At 43.4% G+C, this 18977-nt stretch overlaps 1 protein-coding gene across 2 annotated transcripts in view; it reads left to right on the top strand.

Annotated features, from left to right (window-relative positions):
• The first annotated feature begins 10980 nt into the window (after nt 1-10980).
• Nucleotides 10981-18977, top strand: part of cert1a (ceramide transporter 1a) — a 42382-nt gene continuing 34385 nt past the window's right edge. For both annotated transcript variants that reach the window (XM_063187269.1, XM_063187267.1), the window contains exons 1-3: nt 10981-11440; nt 11647-11779; nt 12541-12675. In XM_063187269.1, coding sequence (XP_063043339.1) covers nt 11687-11779; nt 12541-12675 — 228 coding nt within the window. In that variant the 5' untranslated portion in view covers nt 10981-11440; nt 11647-11686. The remainder of the gene's footprint in view (nt 11441-11646; nt 11780-12540; nt 12676-18977) is intronic.

The raw sequence follows: 18977 nt of genomic DNA, 5'->3' as shown, positions 1-18977 counted from the left end.
TTTGATGTTTTATGTCCTGCCAGGGACTGCAGATGTAAATTACCCTGAGGCTAATAAACATATGGTGCCTAATAAACTGAAACTGAAACTGAAACTGAATTGAATTGAATTGAATTGAACTGAACTGAATTGAGACAGACTGCTTACTCTGATAAGATCTAAAAAGATATGAGCCCATAACTGCAAGTAAACACCAGAACTGGACAAAAAGGCTGAACCATAGCCCATTCATTAACTGTGAGGTTGTGATAACAGAAAACATTGCATGTTTTTTTTCCATAACTGACCTCTACCACAATAGAGGTTGCTTGTCTCCTGTGGAATTGAGAAGACTGAAAAAACATCTGATTACTTAATTTACACAACAGCACCCTCTAGTGAGGGTATGCACAATAAAAGGTGAAACTCTTCAAGGACACTTGTTTTTAAAACCTTAATCAAGTTCAAACAAATAATAATCCATACCAGTGAGTTATTCGTTTAAAATTAAATGAATTGAATTAAATGAATGTGACACTGAGTGAAACTTGTTTATAGGCCTAATATCAGCACTCTTTCCCATCCTCCATGAGACATCATGATCATGGTATCTTTCCCCTGCAGAGCATGCTTGAAGCACCTGTGAGGCATAATGCAATTTCCTTGTGTGTACAGTGTGTTGTGTCCCAATGACAAATGGGAGTTTCCCTATGGGCCTTTCACTTTCAATTAGGACTGGGGTGTTTGGTCTCAATAGCTACAATTACAATATCATACACAGCCTAGCCGCAAAAAAAAAAATCACTAAAAGAAGGTCACCCATAATATATTGTTGGACCTATAGCTTTGATTACAGTGCACATTGGTGTTGAATTGTTCCAATAAACTTCTATGCCTGGATGGATGTGGGTAGTTGACGTGACGTGACAATTGGCTGCACGATTATGGAAAAAATCATAATCACGATTATTTTGATCAAAATTGCGATTTCGATTATAATCACGATTACACACACGCCCCCTCCCATTCCAGAGTAGCCTATAAAAAATAAATAAAGCCAAATTTAAAAAAAAATCTGTTTCTTAAAATTTCAGTAAAGTTATGTAGTGAATATGATAAAATATGCCATAGGCCTACAGTGGCAAGATCTTATTGGCTACTCAACAGGCCAACTGAGTGGCATCACACTGTATTTTCCCAAATCACTTGCAAAAACACAAGTAGGGCCTATTTCAGGAAGTGGGGGTAATCACTGTGTTTGATTTGTAATATGACATTGGCAGGGCAGGGTGAGTGAAGACCAGAACATGTGTGTACCTAGGCCACCAAGAAGCTGTGGTCTGCATGATATGTCTACACTCACAAAGCAAGGCAGCATAACCAACTTGATCAGCTTAACGTGTGTGCTGTCTATTGTATGATTCCCAGCTAATTTCAATTCTGGACTGGAGATAGTGCACCTGTGAGTAGGAGAGTTAGAAGGAGGTTTTCTCTGTGTTTTAACTAGGGAAAGAGAGAGTGAGTTGAGAGATCAAAGGGCTGTGCTGAAGAGCTGTCACTTTTGAATTTAATAATATGCATATGCTCTGGTCTGTAAAGTAATACTTCATGACTTAGCATGAAAACATAACCATTTAAATAAAACATAGCTTCATGATGTGTATTATTGCCTAGAGTTCTGTTAGGTTCTGCCAATTTGGACTGCAGTGCATTTGTCAAGCTAGCAAGCTAACACATTTGAGAATGTAGGAAGCAGAAGCAACTATGGCAGCTACAAATTGTGTTGAATTTCACTCATTGTAATTTAACTCACTGCACCAGTGTAACTTTACATTAGTTGTCCACCAAAACAGCTATAATATATACACGCAGGTTGGTGTTAATGAGAAGTGAGTAGGCTATAGCCACTCTAATTGTTGTAGACAACATTACTTACAAACCCCAACTCCGATGAAGTTGGGGCGTTTGGTAAACAGTGAATAAAATCAAAATGCTATCATTTTCAAAACATTCAATCTATTCATTAGATGGAGAATAGTGAAAAGACAACATATTAAGTGTTAAAACCGAGAAAAAATATTGTTTTGGGGGACATATGTATTCATTTCTAATTTGATAAATCCAACACGTCTCAAAAGAGTTGGGACGGGGATCAGTGAAATTTAGTAAACATCCAAATAAGATAAAACAACAAAGAAGAACATTTCAAAATGAATTGTACTGACGGACAATATACGTGTCCAGGTATAAGATCATCACAGAGAGGCTGAGTCACTCAGAATTAAAGATGCAAAGGGAATAATTACCATAGTTATTACATACATTTTTGAATTCCCTTTGATTTACCACGATTGAGTGTATATAAGACATATTTTTGTTAATAAAATCATTGTATAGGTTCATGACATCATGAAATATATATTGGCTGTAGTCTCACTCTAATTCCTGGAGTGCTAGAGCTATTGAAAATTGACCATATTAAGAATGCTTAATGTGTGCAAATGATACAGGGGTGTAACATTCTCCTAAGCACCTGAGCTCACTTGAAATAGACCCAGAAGACATGGGAAACAGTCCTTTGCTTACAGAAGTCAGCAGAAGTTGTAGAAGTCCATTCTTTTTGACAATAATAGAGCATTGCACATCCTGTGCTACAGTGAAAATGGACCATCCAACTTGTGTAAGTGCCAGAGGTGGAAGAAGTACTGAAGTTGTGTACTTAAGTAAAAGTAGAAGTACCCTGCGAAAAAATTACTCAAGTGAAAGTAAAAGTTGTTTACCAAAAACGTACTTAAGTAAAAGTCCTAAGTACTAACTTTTAAATGTACTTTTCAGTACAAAAGTACAAGTAGGCCTACACGCGCACTGGCTGTCTTTCTCCATGTCTACCTACTTGATACAATAGGAAAAATTGTCTGCAACGGTTTTCGGTTCCATTTGAACATGACTATGGAGTCCTGTTAATGTTTTTAAAAGTATATTTTCTATCTGGGTGTCAATTTGGAAGAGGGGCTTGGTCCCACCTCCCTGCCCGCAGCTGAGGCTACTGAAATATCCACGAAACACAACAGGAAAACCTAGGATAAATGTAACTAGTAACAAAGTCTTCTCCTAGAAATGTAAGGAGTAGAAAGTACAAGTAATTGTCAAAAAATGTACTTGAGTAAAAGTAAAAGTCTGCATTTTTATTTTTACTCAAGTAAGTACAAATTCCAGAAAAAACTACTTAAGTACAGTAACGAAGTAAAAATACTTAGTTACGTTCCACCTCTGGTAAGTGCTAGCTTCAAAAGTCAGCATCCATGATGGCATGCGGGTGCAGTAGTGCATTGGTTAAGATGTTCTCACTCCTCTGTACAGTAGGCCTACAGTACAGTGCTGAATGGTATAAATGGGTTTTAAACAGCATGAAAAGCCACTCATGCATTATATTTTGAAGGGAGATCTTCGATTACTGCCACATAGTAAGGTCAAATTGCATTCTCTACTATGTTTTAACAGTTTGGCTCCATCATAAGGACCAGCAGGTGATAAAATGGTGGGTGTTTGGTCAAGACCTGTCACACTGTAAGCACTACAGAAAGGAAAACATTGCAAAACATGACAAGGAATACACCCACCATTTAAGCTGGTGAAATCATGTCCAAGATAGGAATTAACACTGTTTTTTATATAAAATCATCTCATCGGCTAATGTATTTAACTGTTAAATGTTGTCTTTTGTTTTGTTTTTAGTCTTCCTCGACATTTGCTGCCATTTATTGTCCCGTCCCAACTCTTTTGAGACGTGTTGGATTTATCAAATTAGAAATGAGTACATATGTCCCCCAAAACAATATTTGTTCTCGGTTTTAACACTTAATATGTTGTCTTTTCACTATTCTCCATCTAATGAATAGATTGAATGTTTTGAAAATGATAGCATTTTGATTTTATTCACTGTTTGTTTACCAAACGTCCCAACTTCATCGGAGTTGGGGTTTGTAGCTTATTTCGTTTGTGTTAGCATGCTAACTAGCGATTTTTTTAGACCAGAATTAAAGCTATTTCTCTTGGTTTTCCATAATCACAAACAGTTGCTGGTCAAAGCACATAGTTTCAAAACACCTTCAGAGACTCCAGCATCATGCAATGGCTGGTTTAATGTTTGAATTCCTCATATATATCCACCATTAGGATGAAATAACTCCCCTCCACTGCCCAGCAGTGAGTGCACTGACACGGAGATTTCCGTCTCCGACTACCAGCCAGCCTGCCAAAATGCTGCCGCCCGCCCCTCTCAGTACTGTCTGCTTATTGGTTCACAGACTTATCCTCCACCCAGAGACAGTTGTCAACAATATTAGGCCTACTATTGGCTGAAATGTCTTTGTGATGAGAACGTGCGAGCAGTGCACAAGTCTGCAGGTGCGCGCAGCTTAGATGGGACACTGAAATCGCGATTTTCATGTTTTATGATCGTGGCCGCCAAAATCGCGATTTTGATTAAAATTCGATTAATTGTGCAGCCCTATGTCACAGGCTCTTATAAAATTAAGTTAATTAATGTTTTCAAAATTGCTAATGTTTTAAATGGTTAAACCTGTTTCTAAGTTGTGAAAAAGTAATGTGTAATAAATGCAGAGTTTAAAAAAGTATAGGCCTACTAAATTTTGAGTCAAATGTCATATTTGTCCTGTCCATATTTGACTGTCACAAGCCTGCAACCCCATATTGAAACTTTGAAAAAAATAAAATAAGCAAAACTCAGTCATTTGTCTAAACTCTGGCATATTTTTCAAAATCTCTATTGTAGCACGTGGCAATGCTTTTTATCACTGTTTTTCTGAGAGTGTATGGATTTATGAAACTTTTTCACATGCCGTCAATCGGCAATTAAAACGTGATTTTGTGTTGACTCAAGAGTTATCTGTATCTACCATTTCAATTTCCTTGATCTGAGACTGAGATCATTCAGAGTGACAAAGATGCAATAACAGCTAGAAATGAGTAAGGGGGCAAATACTTTTGCACAGCACTAGTTACCCTTTCCTTTGTCCAAGTGAGACAGGGTGGTATGCAGCAGGTTGGTGTCAAACGAGCTGGGCAGGGATGTAGATGTTACTGCACCAGCTCTTCTAAACATTTCATGTAACATTGTAACATAGGCTGCCTTGCACCAGAGTTCCTCCCCTAGAATCTAGAGGATGTGACAAATAATTTAGTGCAAGTTCTTGAATGTCAGGCACAAAAATAAAAATGAATTTTGAGAGTTTTAAGTTTCCCCGAGTCTCTCCGCACCGTGTCATCAGATTTCAAATGTTGAGTAACACTCTAGAAGTGCAACATATATTTCAGTATTTTCGAGCCTTATTAAAATGACAATTATTATTCCCGAAACCATTTTCTTGATACAGAGAGCATGTGTTGGTGTGTATAATTCGAGACTCTCCTCATTGCAAAATTGAGTAGGTTGTGTGTATTTATTCATGTTTTGTTAACATTTTGGACTGTTACCAACAAAATGCTATGGAAAGGTGACTTAACCCTTTCATGTACGAATTATTAAATCATAGAGGTGGATTTTTTTTCGATGTTTTTTCTAATCATCAAACAAAACAATAGGACTCGTATGAGTCCCTGGTTCTTTGAGTGAGATGAACGAGTCATCTCTATGGGAGTCACTCATTGGCTGACAACCTAGACGAAGAACGTAGTAAAATCACTCCAGAAAAGTGAAAGGCAGGGCCCACCCATTGCCTATATTACCCATAGCCGCGGGCACGAATATCATTCTTAATGTCGCACTCTCTTTGGCTGTCTCGAGCAGGGTGTAGTAGAATGATGACTTGTTCATCTCACTCAAAGAACCGGGGACTCATACGAGTCCTATTGTTGTTTTTCATCACTCGTCATCTCTATGGGAGCATGCAATCACTCCCGGAATCGTAACTGACCGACCAATGAGAAGGGCCTCCATAGGAGTCCTCTGAAAGGAAGGTGTCCTCATCACCCCAGGCTAGTGTTGCCCAATACCCTATGTCTCAGAGGCATGTCGGTCACGTCAAGCCTATAGAACCTGACAAAGGTACAGGGGCTGGCCCAGCCAGCAGCCCTACATACCCGCTCAAATGCAGCACCTCTAAAGAGGGCACATGAAGTAGTGACCGCGCGCGTAGAGTGCGCCCCCTGACCTGAGTAGGGGGAGCAAGCCCCTTAGACTCATATGCCAGCAGAATGGCTAGCACCAACCATTTGGAAAGCCTCTGCTTGGACAAAGCGAGACCCTTAGAAGGGTTAGCGAAGCACACAAACAGTTGCTCAGTCTTACAACGCAGTTGAGGAGACTTCCTCTGTGGGGGTGAAGCGGTCTGCCTGCCGATCCGCAGCTTGAGTCTAGGCGCCTGTGGACATATTCCTCTTGGTGTGGACGCCCGACCACAACGACTCATCCATCGCTGCTAGTGCCTGTTCCCCGAACAATCCAGAAAGGGAGAGAGGCATGTCCATGACTGCTGACTTTTCCAACTCCTGAAGGGTGGTGTGGCGGAGCCACAGTCCCCTCGCTCCAGCGACAGCCAGGTCCATGGTTCTCCCAGACACCTGTGCAGCCGCCACGTTGCATTGGAGGATCCAATCCGCTGCGGTGCGAAGCTCCTCCAAGATGTCGCCCGTCGGTTCTTCCTCAGCTAAGCACGCGGCCATGTGCGCGGCTGGCATGACATTAGCTTTCACGGCTCTAGCCATCTGGGAGGCTGAGCGGTAGCGTTTTTCCCACAGGGAGAGAGTCAGCCTGTCTGTCGTCGCTGGAGGGCTCGGCTGAACGAAGGCGGACCGCAGGCGTCCTGACTGGGGTGCGAAGTGTCGGGCGAAGCGTGCTTCCAAAGCAGGCATGCAATCCCTTCCCTGATCCGTGTTGGCGGTGTCCAGCATGGTGAATCCCGGTGTCGGTGCACGTGTCGAGCACGGCTTGTCCCACGACTTAGCCACTTGTTCCTCCACCTCTCTGAAGAGGGGGAGCACCCTCCTAGGTCCGGTGGGGCGTACGCCGCCCGTCGAGCCATCCTTAGACACAAAGTAGCGGTGGTGCGGGCCACAGCACATTCAACCGATGAGCAGCTCTTTCAGCGATGTCAAGGAATCCTCTGTACCGAGGGGGCAGCCCTCGCGGGCGGAAGGCCGTCGACTCATCAAGCGCAGGATCCTCACTGGGTTCCTCCACGGGTGCCTCTACTTCTGATTCCCCGTCGGTGACCTCCACGCCCGGATCGATGGGGGGCTGAGCCTCCTCCTGCGTGGCAGGGTCAGGCGATGATGAAGCGACCGAACTGCCGTCGTCGTCTTCCTCCTTTTCCACCGTAGACTCCTTTTCAGGCTCTGTGTCCTCACGTAAGACGCCATTAGCATGCACTTCAGGGCAGCTGGCGCTTTTCCAGCGTGGCAGAGCACATGCGCTGACACTTCTTACATTTAGTCCCGGATAGCGCCTCCTGGGCGTGCCGGTATCAGAGGCACACAACGCAGAGAAGGTGGGGGCCCCTCGACGAGATAGGGAATCCGCAGCCTGCGATGCAATCGCGTTGTTCCTCCTCTCCCGTCCTCTCGACTCCCGCGTTGGCCATGCTAGCTAAGGCGGAACCGTTAGCTAAATGGCAGGTTAGCACGTTAATCACGCTGGTTGGGTTTAGCCCTAGTGACTCACGTGGCTAACTCTTTCGACGAAATTCCACGGGAGGGTCGGTGAAGAAGTCTCCAAAGTGTCCAAAAAGTACTCGTAGGGCACTTTTGTCAACGTAGAAGCCCTTCATCGTGCTGAGCGTCCAGCGAAGTAGCACCTTCCCGGCACACTCCTATGTAGGACAGTTGAACTCAGCAGGTCGAGCAGTACACAGCCGAAGAGAGTGAAAGAAAGATGCTCGCGCCCGCGGCTATGCGTAATATAGGCAGTAGTCAGGCCCTGCCTTCTGCGCGAAATGTCCACCTTTCAGGAGTGATTTTACTACATTCTTCGTCCAGGTCGTCAGCCAATGAGTGACTCCCATAGTTATGACGAGTGACTCGAATGAAAAAGAACTTAAAGGGAAACTGTGCAGGAAATGGTCAAAAAGATGCTGCAACTATGCTGCTCATTGAAACTGGGTTGGCTATCGCCAAATTTGATATTTACATTAAAGTTTGCTAAGTAATGAACACATATTTTCTAGTATGGTCCAAGTAGAGTCATTTTTGCAGCTAAAAATGGCTATTTTTGGAAATTCAAAGTGTCGGACCATGGAGAAGATCCCCCTTTTCATGTATGAAAAGTGCAATTTTTCCAGTCATAATAAATAGGCTACTTAGAATTTGATGGTGGTGGTAAGTATTCATGAAAAAGATAACATTAGTGAATGGACAGCATGAATTCTGGAAATAAACAACAAAAAATCTCACACAGTGTCCCTTTAAGACATGCAAAAAAATAATTTTCTGAAAATTCCTAATTTTGACAGAGATATGCAAGTGTCCACTGTAGTGTAAACGGTGCACAAAAGGACTGGAAGTGCTCAATGGACTTTTGTATGCTATTTTGCACTGTGGATGCTGTAAGGGGTTAAGTTCTGCCATAAAGATGAGACGGTATCTAGCTCACTTGCATTAACCAACCAATCACTGCCCTAGTTCTCGGGTATACCAGCTTTCTCACATTATCACTTATGTTTGTACCTACAGTCAATGTCTGCACACTCATTCAAAAGCCTTCTGTCCATCTGTGCTCTTCTGCTGACTAGAGTACGCTGGTGTCCACGCCCCCACCTCCTCCCCATCAGCCTCCATTGCCTGTTGATCCCTGCCCCGTGATGAGGTGATGCAATGGGTCTCTGCTTCAGACGCAGTTCAGCATCTTCTCTCCAGCCTGGACACCACAAGTAATGCTGAGATCGTCTGCTCCAGTCATCGAGGTCCTGGGTTGATGGTTCTCTCTGTAGTCTTCTGTGGATGCCAGTTGGTCCCTGTCCTGTGAAGGGGGGTAGGCTCTCGCCCCCTGCCTCATCCATCGACAGGATATGTGCCCTCTACATCAGAATTATTCAAAGCAGGCGGGGGCCTGCACCAAAGAGAATCACTACTGCACTTTGGTGTTGTCAATAATTACCTTATATTTAATGTGGTCAATCGAGTCTTTCAAGGTAGAATTAAATGTTCCTTTTTAACTAAATCATATTTTTTTTCAGTTTTACCACACAATAAATAGTGAAACATCACAACTAGTGAAGATTTCATTGACTTTTTTGTTTTTGTTTAACTCCGGTGAAATTATTAATGGTTTTAAGCACTACCTGTTATAATGCAAGTCAATGATACGGCACTACATATGAACACATGTGTACAAGAAAATTATATTGTCAAATTGAGTAATGTGGTCATGAAGCAGTTGGGAAAATGTCAAAATAATGACTGATAAAAACAGTAGGCCTATTCAGATTTTACCTTATAACACTAGCCTATTTTTCACTCTGCACACGTATTCTATGTGGAAAAGGAAAAGTACATTGGGCCTATAAGGCATACGTATAATTAACAAAAATGTTTTTAGTATTACATAGGACATGTTTCCCTAGTAAAAAATCTATTTGGTCAACTTTTTTCAAAAAAAAGTTGCCATAGTCATTAAAATGCAAATAAGACCTTTGGTGCGTGGTGTCCACCACTGACACAGTATTGGACAGTAGTGGACAGTTACGTTTGAACACACAGAGCAAAATGTACTAAAGCAATCTTGATACAATTTGGCAACAGCATTCCTCTAGACTATATGTGCTTCTTCAGAAGATATTTTCTATATCTGCATATAATTTAACCATGACCAATATTCCAGAGGTGACAGTGTAGGCTACTTTCTATGTCCGCCGTCTTGGATTAAGGATCCTGTATCTCTCTAGGCCTACAGCTGTGGTTGTTGATGTTGAGATTATCACTATTATTCTATCGTGCAGTGGACTTAAACGATGCCCCCACGAGTGATTTGAAGTGCATTTGGAAAATCCCGTTTTTTATTGGAGTTTAATTACTTATTATTATTAAACTGTAGTCGACACTGTGCATGAAAGGGTTAAACAAGCATTAGCCTAACTTCACCTGGGCCTATGGCTAGGCCTATTTGGTTTGTTATTTTGTGCAACTATAGCCTAAATGGGGCAAACGCAACAAAATAAAATGCACACGATCGTTTTGTGTTTCCATATTTAAGGTATAATTATGAATGTTTCTAATAGGCCTAGTTTTATGGATGTTGGACAGTTTATCTGTTGCTCGCAAACGTTTACTGGCCTCAAAAGATTGCCGATGCAAAAAATTACCGACGAGAAGCAAACGATACATTCATGGTGCTCCGGGCGCGAAAAGTCCCATCGATGCCCAGCTAGGTGAATTCCAACATCTCAACTAGTGACCCAGCAGTGCAGCAAAGGGCATGCAAGCTACAAAGATTATTTTAGCAATACATGTATCCAACCACAGGGTGGAGCTAGAGATCCAAATTTTAATAGGCTCACGTTTTCAGTCACCTGCCATCAGAAACCTCTAGGAGCCTAAATTGTTGAGGCAAAATGATATAGGTCTATTCATATGCCTATTTTATATTTCATTTTCCCCACGTTAAAACAAGACGTGATTAACATTGTCTGAACGTTTCAAAGAGGAGATGGTCGATATCACAAATGAATGAGATTTTCCCCATAGGCCGCCTATGTCAGTTTATTCCTTGAGGCGCACCTTGTGACGCACTGGATATATTGTAGTCTAGATCTTTCTTTAATAGGTCATAACGATGGAAGGAGTGGATTTCACGACGTTTGATATTTTATTTTCGGTTAACCTCTAAAATAACCGACCTGATACACTGACTGCGATGTCATGTAATCGCAATTGAACACAGTAATAAGCTCAGCCCACCTCTTTATGAGCGTATGCGAGCGGGCCACGTGCTTTGTGCTCTGCCTCTGCTGTCTGACAAGACAGCTCGCTCGGCCATTCTGTATTCCATAAACAAACGTAGGCTAAATGCGTATGTAGAATCGTTCAAAAGCCGGAAGGGGGAGTCTGGAGACATGTGTTCAGACGTGAGCTTTGAATGCAAAACTTTGCCAGTCACGTACGTCGCACTCATCATGTGCTCAGGCTGTGTGGACACGGATTGAAAATAATCGAATGACCATTTATTCGATTTAGGGCCGCAGATTCACTTAACATTTGGCAATGCCCTCGTAAGGAGTTCTTTTCATTGCTGTCGCAAACACTTGGCGACTGAGCTTGGGGGTAGCTGGCTAGTGAGCTAGCTTTCAAACGTTAGCGGAGTACAACCAGGAATCAGCTCGTTTTTACGGACTTGGGGAAATGTTCTTTCGCGGGTCGAGGTAATAAACCGGAACTATTGACGTACACCGACCAGCTAATTATTTACAGCTCCTGGCAATCGGTGAGATAACGACAGGAGACGCCACCAGTGAGTACTATGTCATCTTTCATAGCGAGCTAGCTTGCTAGCTATGTATTTTGGTTATTTCTCAGGTGCTTTTTGAAGCCAGCTTCCCCTCCAAGGCAACGCCTTTCTGGCGCTGACTAGAAATGTTTTAGACATAACTTGATGACTTTGGATTCTGTGTTGTGTTCTTACGACAACCCGTCTCCCCGTTTTGACCCCTTTTTTAGTATTCCTTCGGCGTAACTATCAAACCACTCCAAGACCTAAATGTCGGATCATAGCTGGAATTCATCTGGTTCAGACGAGGATCAGGACCCTGAATTGGGACAGCCTGTTGAATTCGGTGGCGTCCTCAGCAAGGCAAGTAAACTGCGTGTTTATTATCCATGTCTCCAATCATGGAATACAGATTGGTTTACCACCACAACACTGTATTGTCTGTGTTCCCTTTTTGTTAACATTGACCTGTGAATGGAAGTATTATATACGTAGCTAAATTGTGCACACATTTCGTAAACAAACTCGAGAGGATAATCGAGTCAGGTGACGTGTGTTTTCCACCTCAAACTGGAGCTGCGTTTTCCTCGCGCAGCTCTCCGTTTTTAACCCCGTCATTTACATCGGCTTTTCGGCCTATGTTCGTATGTGAATCTGTACGTTTTGGAAATGACAGCAGCCTGTTAATGTTTCCATATTGAACTGCCATTGTCATGCCTGGCTATGACTTGGCTTGGCTTGGCTTGGCTACTGTTGTGAACACTGCTGGTGCTGCTCTAGTTGGATCCTTCTCAATTGACATCTGCGCATAATGTAATTATAGCCGATAATCTCATTAAAATGTTCTGTAAGGGGATGGTGGCATAAACTAAACACCAGCCTCGTTATGAATTGTTTTGGAGAAATGGCTTTGTTTATAGGGAATATTTTCCAAGCCCTGTCAAGGAACATGTTTATATGGTATTACATTATTGTATTACATGCTTGTTACTGAATGTCCATTTTTATTATAGACATTTCAAGGTAATACGGTCCCCCTGACTTATGAAGCTCTACCTGCACTGTGACTGTGTCCTCGCGTGGCCTTCTCTCAGTAAATAATGTGTTTGTCTGTGTGTTTGCAGTGGACCAACTACATTCATGGCTGGCAGGACCGGTGGGTGGTGCTGCGGAAGAACACCCTGAGCTACTATAAGTCGGAGCATGAGCGCGAGTTTGGCTGCCGCGGCTCCCTCTGCCTCAGCAAGGCAGTCATCACGGTAAGCAAAGTCCCACGGTCGGCGCTGGCTGGCACGCTGCTGCACTGTTGTCCCGTTGTACCGGCTTAAAGCTCCACTGAGTCTATTGGGTCAATTGGCAGCTGATTTGGAGCAGCTGCTGACCCTGTCCTATATCCCGAATCTTTCTGCATCTGTTTTTTTTTTTTGTTGTTGCCTACATCTGTTTGTTGTTCTGTGAAAAATCATTGGCATTATGGTTGAGGATTTGACATTCAGCACAGCCAAAATATGTAGAGTTCATTCACTTTGATCATGCTCACTTAGTTGACGCTACAAAGACGGTGCGATTTGTTGTTCTGCTGTGCACACGCTTGGATTTAATTTACTGTGAACATTAGTGACTGTCGTAGCAAAGAGACACGGCGCTCAGAATAGCACTTTTTTTGTACCACACTGTGAGCAGTAGCCATTTTCCTTGTTTTGTGTCCATCACAAAGGCTTGCTGAATTCAAGCCACAGAGTTAATTCACTTTGATCATGATCACTAGCTGATGCTCCCGACAAAAGGCCAACTTGTTATTCTACTTTGCACACGTGTGGCCATAATAGCAATGCGGAAAATAACTTAGAATACGTTTTGTTTCACCATACAATGAGCAGTGACCCTTTTTTTGTTGCTTTTGAGTCGAATTCAAAGGCTTCCTGGATTCCAGTCAAGGACTTCTTCTTCTGGAAGACTGCTTGCTTGCTGTCTTGGCTGTTGGAAAATCCTGTCTGTTACTCCTTAACCCCCCCACCCCGTGTAAACACTTCAAACAGAAACAACTGATTGCATAAGAACTGTAAATGCAGCACACCCATATAAACAGCCCTGTTGCAAGTTGATGAGTGGCAGAGCTTGTTTATATGCCTTATTGCTTTTCATGGGGGTTAGTGCTATTCAGTGGAGTGCAGTGGAGTCGGGTGGGGTGGACTGAGGGCCTGAGAAACGTCAGATATTTGGGCTGCCTGGGACACTCTTGAGAAGATGTCCACCACCAACCCCTCCAGCTGTTACCTGGGAGAAGTGTCGCAAGACCGTAAAGCCTCTCCTCCAAAGTTAATTGCCGACCTCAGACAAGAATGTGTAGACTTTGCCAGTGGTGTTTTTTTCCTCCTTTTTTCCATGTCCGTCTTCGGTTGGAATCTCTCAGGAATAAAGAGAGTGCTGTGCTTGCGCGACACGCCCATTTCATGTGCTGCCCGTGTGTGTGACTCAAGAGGAGACGAGTGTGGGAGAGAAGAAGGAGAGGGGCTTGGCTTTAGGGAGGGCACCGTTTGAACAAGCACGCAAGAGTGTCCTGTCATACTGAGCCTTCCCCATTTGCAAGGGAGTACAGTATGGTGTTGACTGAGCCAGCCAAACCAGCCACTCTGAACTATTGTTATAGGCATGTGCGCGTGTGTGCGTGAGGATATGGATGCATTGTGTGGCACGTCCAGCCCCCTATCCACAAAGCTTCACTGTAAAGTTCTTTTTTTCCCTCCCCTTCCTCATATTTGCTTTGCTTTTGTGAACACACCCACCCATCTGCACCGGCCGACCAGCCACTGTACAGGCACACATCTAAAGCTTATCAGTGTGCTAGCCAGCATTAAGACTCGACTCCCTCTGTTTGTAATTGTGTCAAAGGTAATTATGTTAAAGGGCCCCGCTGGAAGTCAAAGGACCACTGGGGGTTCAAGTCCACACAGCTGGCTATCTAGCTGGCCTATCCATCCCATCTATCAGCCTCGCTCCAACGTGTTATTATTACCCAAGAGCAAACGGGACAGGCTGACGTGCTCAAGTTGACTTAAGTACACGCTGCCTGTCCGTTGTTGCTGTAGAAGTGTGTGTGTGTGTGTGTGTGTGTGTTGTGTGCTTTTTGTGGGTTTATAGCAGGAGCCCTGACTACTTGGCTCTGACATGTTCAGGCTGACTTGAAGTGTGTTTTTGTGTGTCTGTGTCTGTGCGTTTATAGCAGTAGTCCTCCTGACTACTTACCCCTGACATGCTCAGGCTGACTTTAGTGTGTGTGTGTGTGTGTGTTGCAGTAGTTCTCCTGACTGCTTACCCCCAGCCATTTGCACTGTTGTGCGATGTGAATTAGTAATGGACCTAATCCTAAGACGCACACCAGTCACCACCAGCGTGGTGTTGTACGTCAGCCTTTAGTAACCTTCAGCTAAGCTAACTGTTTACCCTCAGCACATGCCAGATTAGCTGTATCTCTTGCGGTTCTTTATCTTGCGCCATAGCCGCGGAGGATGGTGCAAGCCGGCTGATGCAGTTCGCCCAGGCTCTCAAGTCCAAACAGGACATTCGAGAAAGAGACCATGTCTTCTCTCATTCCGTAGATAAGACCAGAAAAAAGGCTACATGTTGGCAGTGGCTTCCAACACGCACACACACCGGCACCAGGCTGCAATAGTGTTAATGGTTAGCTCAGTGACAGGATCCTGACATCCAGGTGCGAAGCTGTCGCATGGTGCACAAACCTGGTGCTCCAGCCAAAGAATCCATATATGACTGACTATCGTCAGTCGGCATACAAACGAGGCATTGTTACTCTGGCACCGACATTGTTCCTCTCCTGCCATTCTGTTTGTCTACAATGAAATCAGTGCTTCCTTAATCACTGACATGTCTGCATGGTTGTCGGATCACTTGTCATTGATTTCTTGCGTACGAACCCTTTTAACTGATGTTTCTGTACGCAGGCGAGCGGGAGTCCTTTAACAGACATGAAAGCACTTTAACTGCAGCCGTGTTAATTGTTAGCTCAGGTTAGTTCCAGCCCGCAGCTTTAACCTGCGTCTGCTGCTATGCGGAGGGTTTTACTGTGCTGCTCAGGTGAGGCGGTGCACCAGGCAGCGGCACTCACAGTGGAGTACTACTACTCAGCACAACACAGCAGCGAGAGGAGCAGTAAAAAATGAGGCTTTATCGAGCGTGTCCGAGGGAGATTGTGTGGCAGGCAGCGAGCGGCAGAGTGGTGCTGGGGCATCAGACACTAATGGGGTACTGCAGATCATCACGGCGTCCTTGGTGCTTTCCCAGAAAGCTGCTGCTCCATTCCTTTTACTCTCCGCAGAGGCAGAGGAAAGGACGTGTGTGTTGTGCCGAACCTCTCTCGCTCTCTCACTCTCTCGCTCTCTCGCTCTCTCCCTCTCCCCCTCTCTCCCTATTTTGTTGTTGAATCCACAAAGACCAACCCGGCCACTCCTTTTCCAGCTCCAAAGCACATTGTTGTAACCCCCATGATTCCAAAATAATAACCTTTTGTCTCTTCGCACAACCCCTCCTCGCCAAGATGACTCTTTGTGTAGATCAATAAACATTGAATTTATACTGACCAATGACCTTTTTTTGGCTATCAAATGCTATATAAGTGCGCCTAAGGGGAGGGAGATGTAATGTTGTAAGGAGACACCCGAATCAGCAGATGAATAATAAAGCCTGCGAGCAAGTTGGCACAACAAATAGGCAAATAATCGTTACATAAACGCTTTGCATTGAATAAGCACCCCAATGCAGGGTGTACTTCTTGTCTTGTATGATGTTACCCTGGTGGTTGTGGTATGAGTGGTTATGGGGTTTTTTTGTTGCTTGCTGCGTTAGCGGTTGCTCCTTTGTGTGATCTAAAATGATACTGTATAGATGATTGTGGCTGAAGTCCTGAATCTCAGTCTTGAATAGGGGTCGACCGATACAGGTTTTTTAATGGCCGATGCGATACCGATATTTTTTCCATCACCCTTGGCCGATACCCGATTTCCGATACCCGATACGGCCGATGCCGATATTGTTAAAAAGTGTTAAAAATGACAAAAATCAGTACTGTATCATTTTTGAGAAAATCCTATCCCATCACCTTTTCATCACACCATAACATGAATAACAGGAAAATAACTGTCATGTACAAAGCACACTGAGCAACTAGTTTTTCAAGCATCTGTAGCCTATACTGTATTATAGCCACCTAAAAAGGTATACATAAGGCATTAAAAATTCAAAGGACTGTGGGTTTAAATATTTATGCCTATTTTTTTCACTATATATGTACTTGATTTACTAGGGCCTTTCACAAAATAAATCAAATCAACTAAATAACAAACAAAAGTCCAAAATAACAAACCAAAGAAATGCAAACAAAACACATAGACAAGTAAAACCATTTTCTTTTTTTCATATTATAAGATACATTGAAAAGAATCCCACCAGTGAAAACACCCCTCTATTTTACTCAGATTGAAACATTCACTTGTTGATGAACGAGGAAGTGACAGCATGCCGGTGACCTGGTCTGTTAAATGTTACAGAACTGTTTTACACAGTATTTCTAACCAAATAAACTTCTATGAATTGAAATAGCCAGTTTGCAAGTGATGTTTGTTACTCATTAGAGATCGCTAAACAGATGGAAGTTGATAAATGAATGACGCTACGAAATGCGTGTTTTGAAACGCGGTGGAAATTTACACTGAAACATGCTGGAAGGCACTCGTTACAACGCAATTGCAAATGGGGGTGATAAATGACCGAACAATGAACCAGGGAAATAAAAACAGTAGTTTACCCTCGTTGGAAGAGCTGGTTGGTTGCTCAACGAGATGGCTGCATTATGCAGTCTGCATGCTGGTGAGTTATATGCTACAGACATGTTTTACAATATTTTAATTTAGCCAGTTTGCAAGTGATGTTTGCTACCTATTATGTCGCTAAAACAGATTGAAGTTGATAAATTAATGACGGTATGAAATGCGCGTTTTGAAAGGCGGTGAAAATTAGACGCTGAAACATATGCCGGTAGACACAGTTACAACGGTAGGTAAAGTATGGCAAATGGTGGTGATTATTGACTGAACAATGAACCAGGGAATTAAAATCAGTAGGCCTACAGAAAATGGATGGAGCTGAAACATTCTCCCTTTAGGCCTACACATGCCATGTCATTCAGTGTCCACATTAAAATAGGATGCATCTGAAAGTCTAAAACTTTGTGGCAGCCTGCAAGGCTGTTTACTTTACTCCATGAGTGGGGGAGGGGTGACGCAGCTGCGTGCATTGTGGCGGGTCTGCCAGCAACACAGAGCTGCCCGTCTGTAGTCAAAATCTCGGGGTGGGCGTATCGGCCGATGCCGATACACTTAATAAACGCAAATATCGGCCCGATATATCGGCCGGTCGATATATCGGTCGACCCTTAGTCTTGAACATGCAAAGCTTTTGGGCTGTTCTTGCAGAGTCTGGTGGAGCAGAATATTTTTCTTTTTGCACAAAGAGTCTGGAGACTCTCTGTAACGTTTTCTTTCTTGCTGGGTAGGACCTCTTTGAACTTCAAAAGCTATTACACCTGTCTTCAAACGATCATTCAACTGCTGAAACACAGAATAGAAGTCAACATCAAACTCGAAAGAATGGCTCAGTGAGGTATTGTATGTTATTGTCTTGCAGTACAGACAGATTCTATTTTGCGTTTTGTCCAAAACAAACTATCAGTCACAGCCTCATATTCAGGCTGATGAGAGAAAGAGTGTTCACTTTGGCCGAATGCCAACCCCTTTTGGCACCAATGATTGAACTGTAGTTGATTACCCAAACATGACAGTCAGGTATTGTTCAAAAACTTGAACTGGCCATTTCAAAGTCTTCCAAGATGTACATAGTGGAACATCACCATGTTTTTCCAATAATGGCAGATCTGAGGTCATATACAACATCTATTTCAATAAGGCCAAAGAAGAGCAGTTTTCCACTTCCATGAGCCCTGAGTGATGGCCTAGTGTTTGCTTCACGCTTAGATCAATTTGGTCAGTGAATAAAATGCTGCATCAGAATACATTTATACTGTAAGTGTGTGGATGTAACACTCTGTTAAGATTCTCTCATTCATCCCAGTGCATCTTAAGTCAAAAGGGTTTTGTCATGGACAACTGGACCTCTCAGCTGTTTAAATGTCAAGCTCTTTGCCATGGGCGTAGAGGGATGCTCTGTGTAAATTCATGTCACCATCACTGTAGTTTTAGCTCCTGTGTGTTGTGACTGAGTGGTATTGTGACATTGTGTAAGTCGCTCGCTCTCCCTCTCCCTCTCCCTCTCGCTCTCCCTCTCTCTCTCTCTCTCTCTCTCTCTCTCTCTCTCTCTCTCTCTCTCTCTCTCTCTCTCTCTCTCTCTCTCTCTCTCTCTCAAGGCTTTCAAAGGGCGCTGTGTTCTCCCGTTTTCTCATCCTGCTAATCCCAATCTTCTGTGTCTGGGGCCAAGTCAGTCATGTGAATGCTGCAAATCACCTGAGTTACAGGACGTTGAGTCAGCCCTG

The sequence above is a fragment of the Engraulis encrasicolus genome, chromosome 21 (genome assembly GCF_034702125.1).
Source record: "Engraulis encrasicolus isolate BLACKSEA-1 chromosome 21, IST_EnEncr_1.0, whole genome shotgun sequence".
In the NCBI taxonomy this organism is placed as follows: domain Eukaryota; kingdom Metazoa; phylum Chordata; class Actinopteri; order Clupeiformes; family Engraulidae; genus Engraulis; species Engraulis encrasicolus.
Note: the sequence above shows the minus strand (reverse complement) of the source record. Positions and strands in the feature narration are given on the sequence as shown.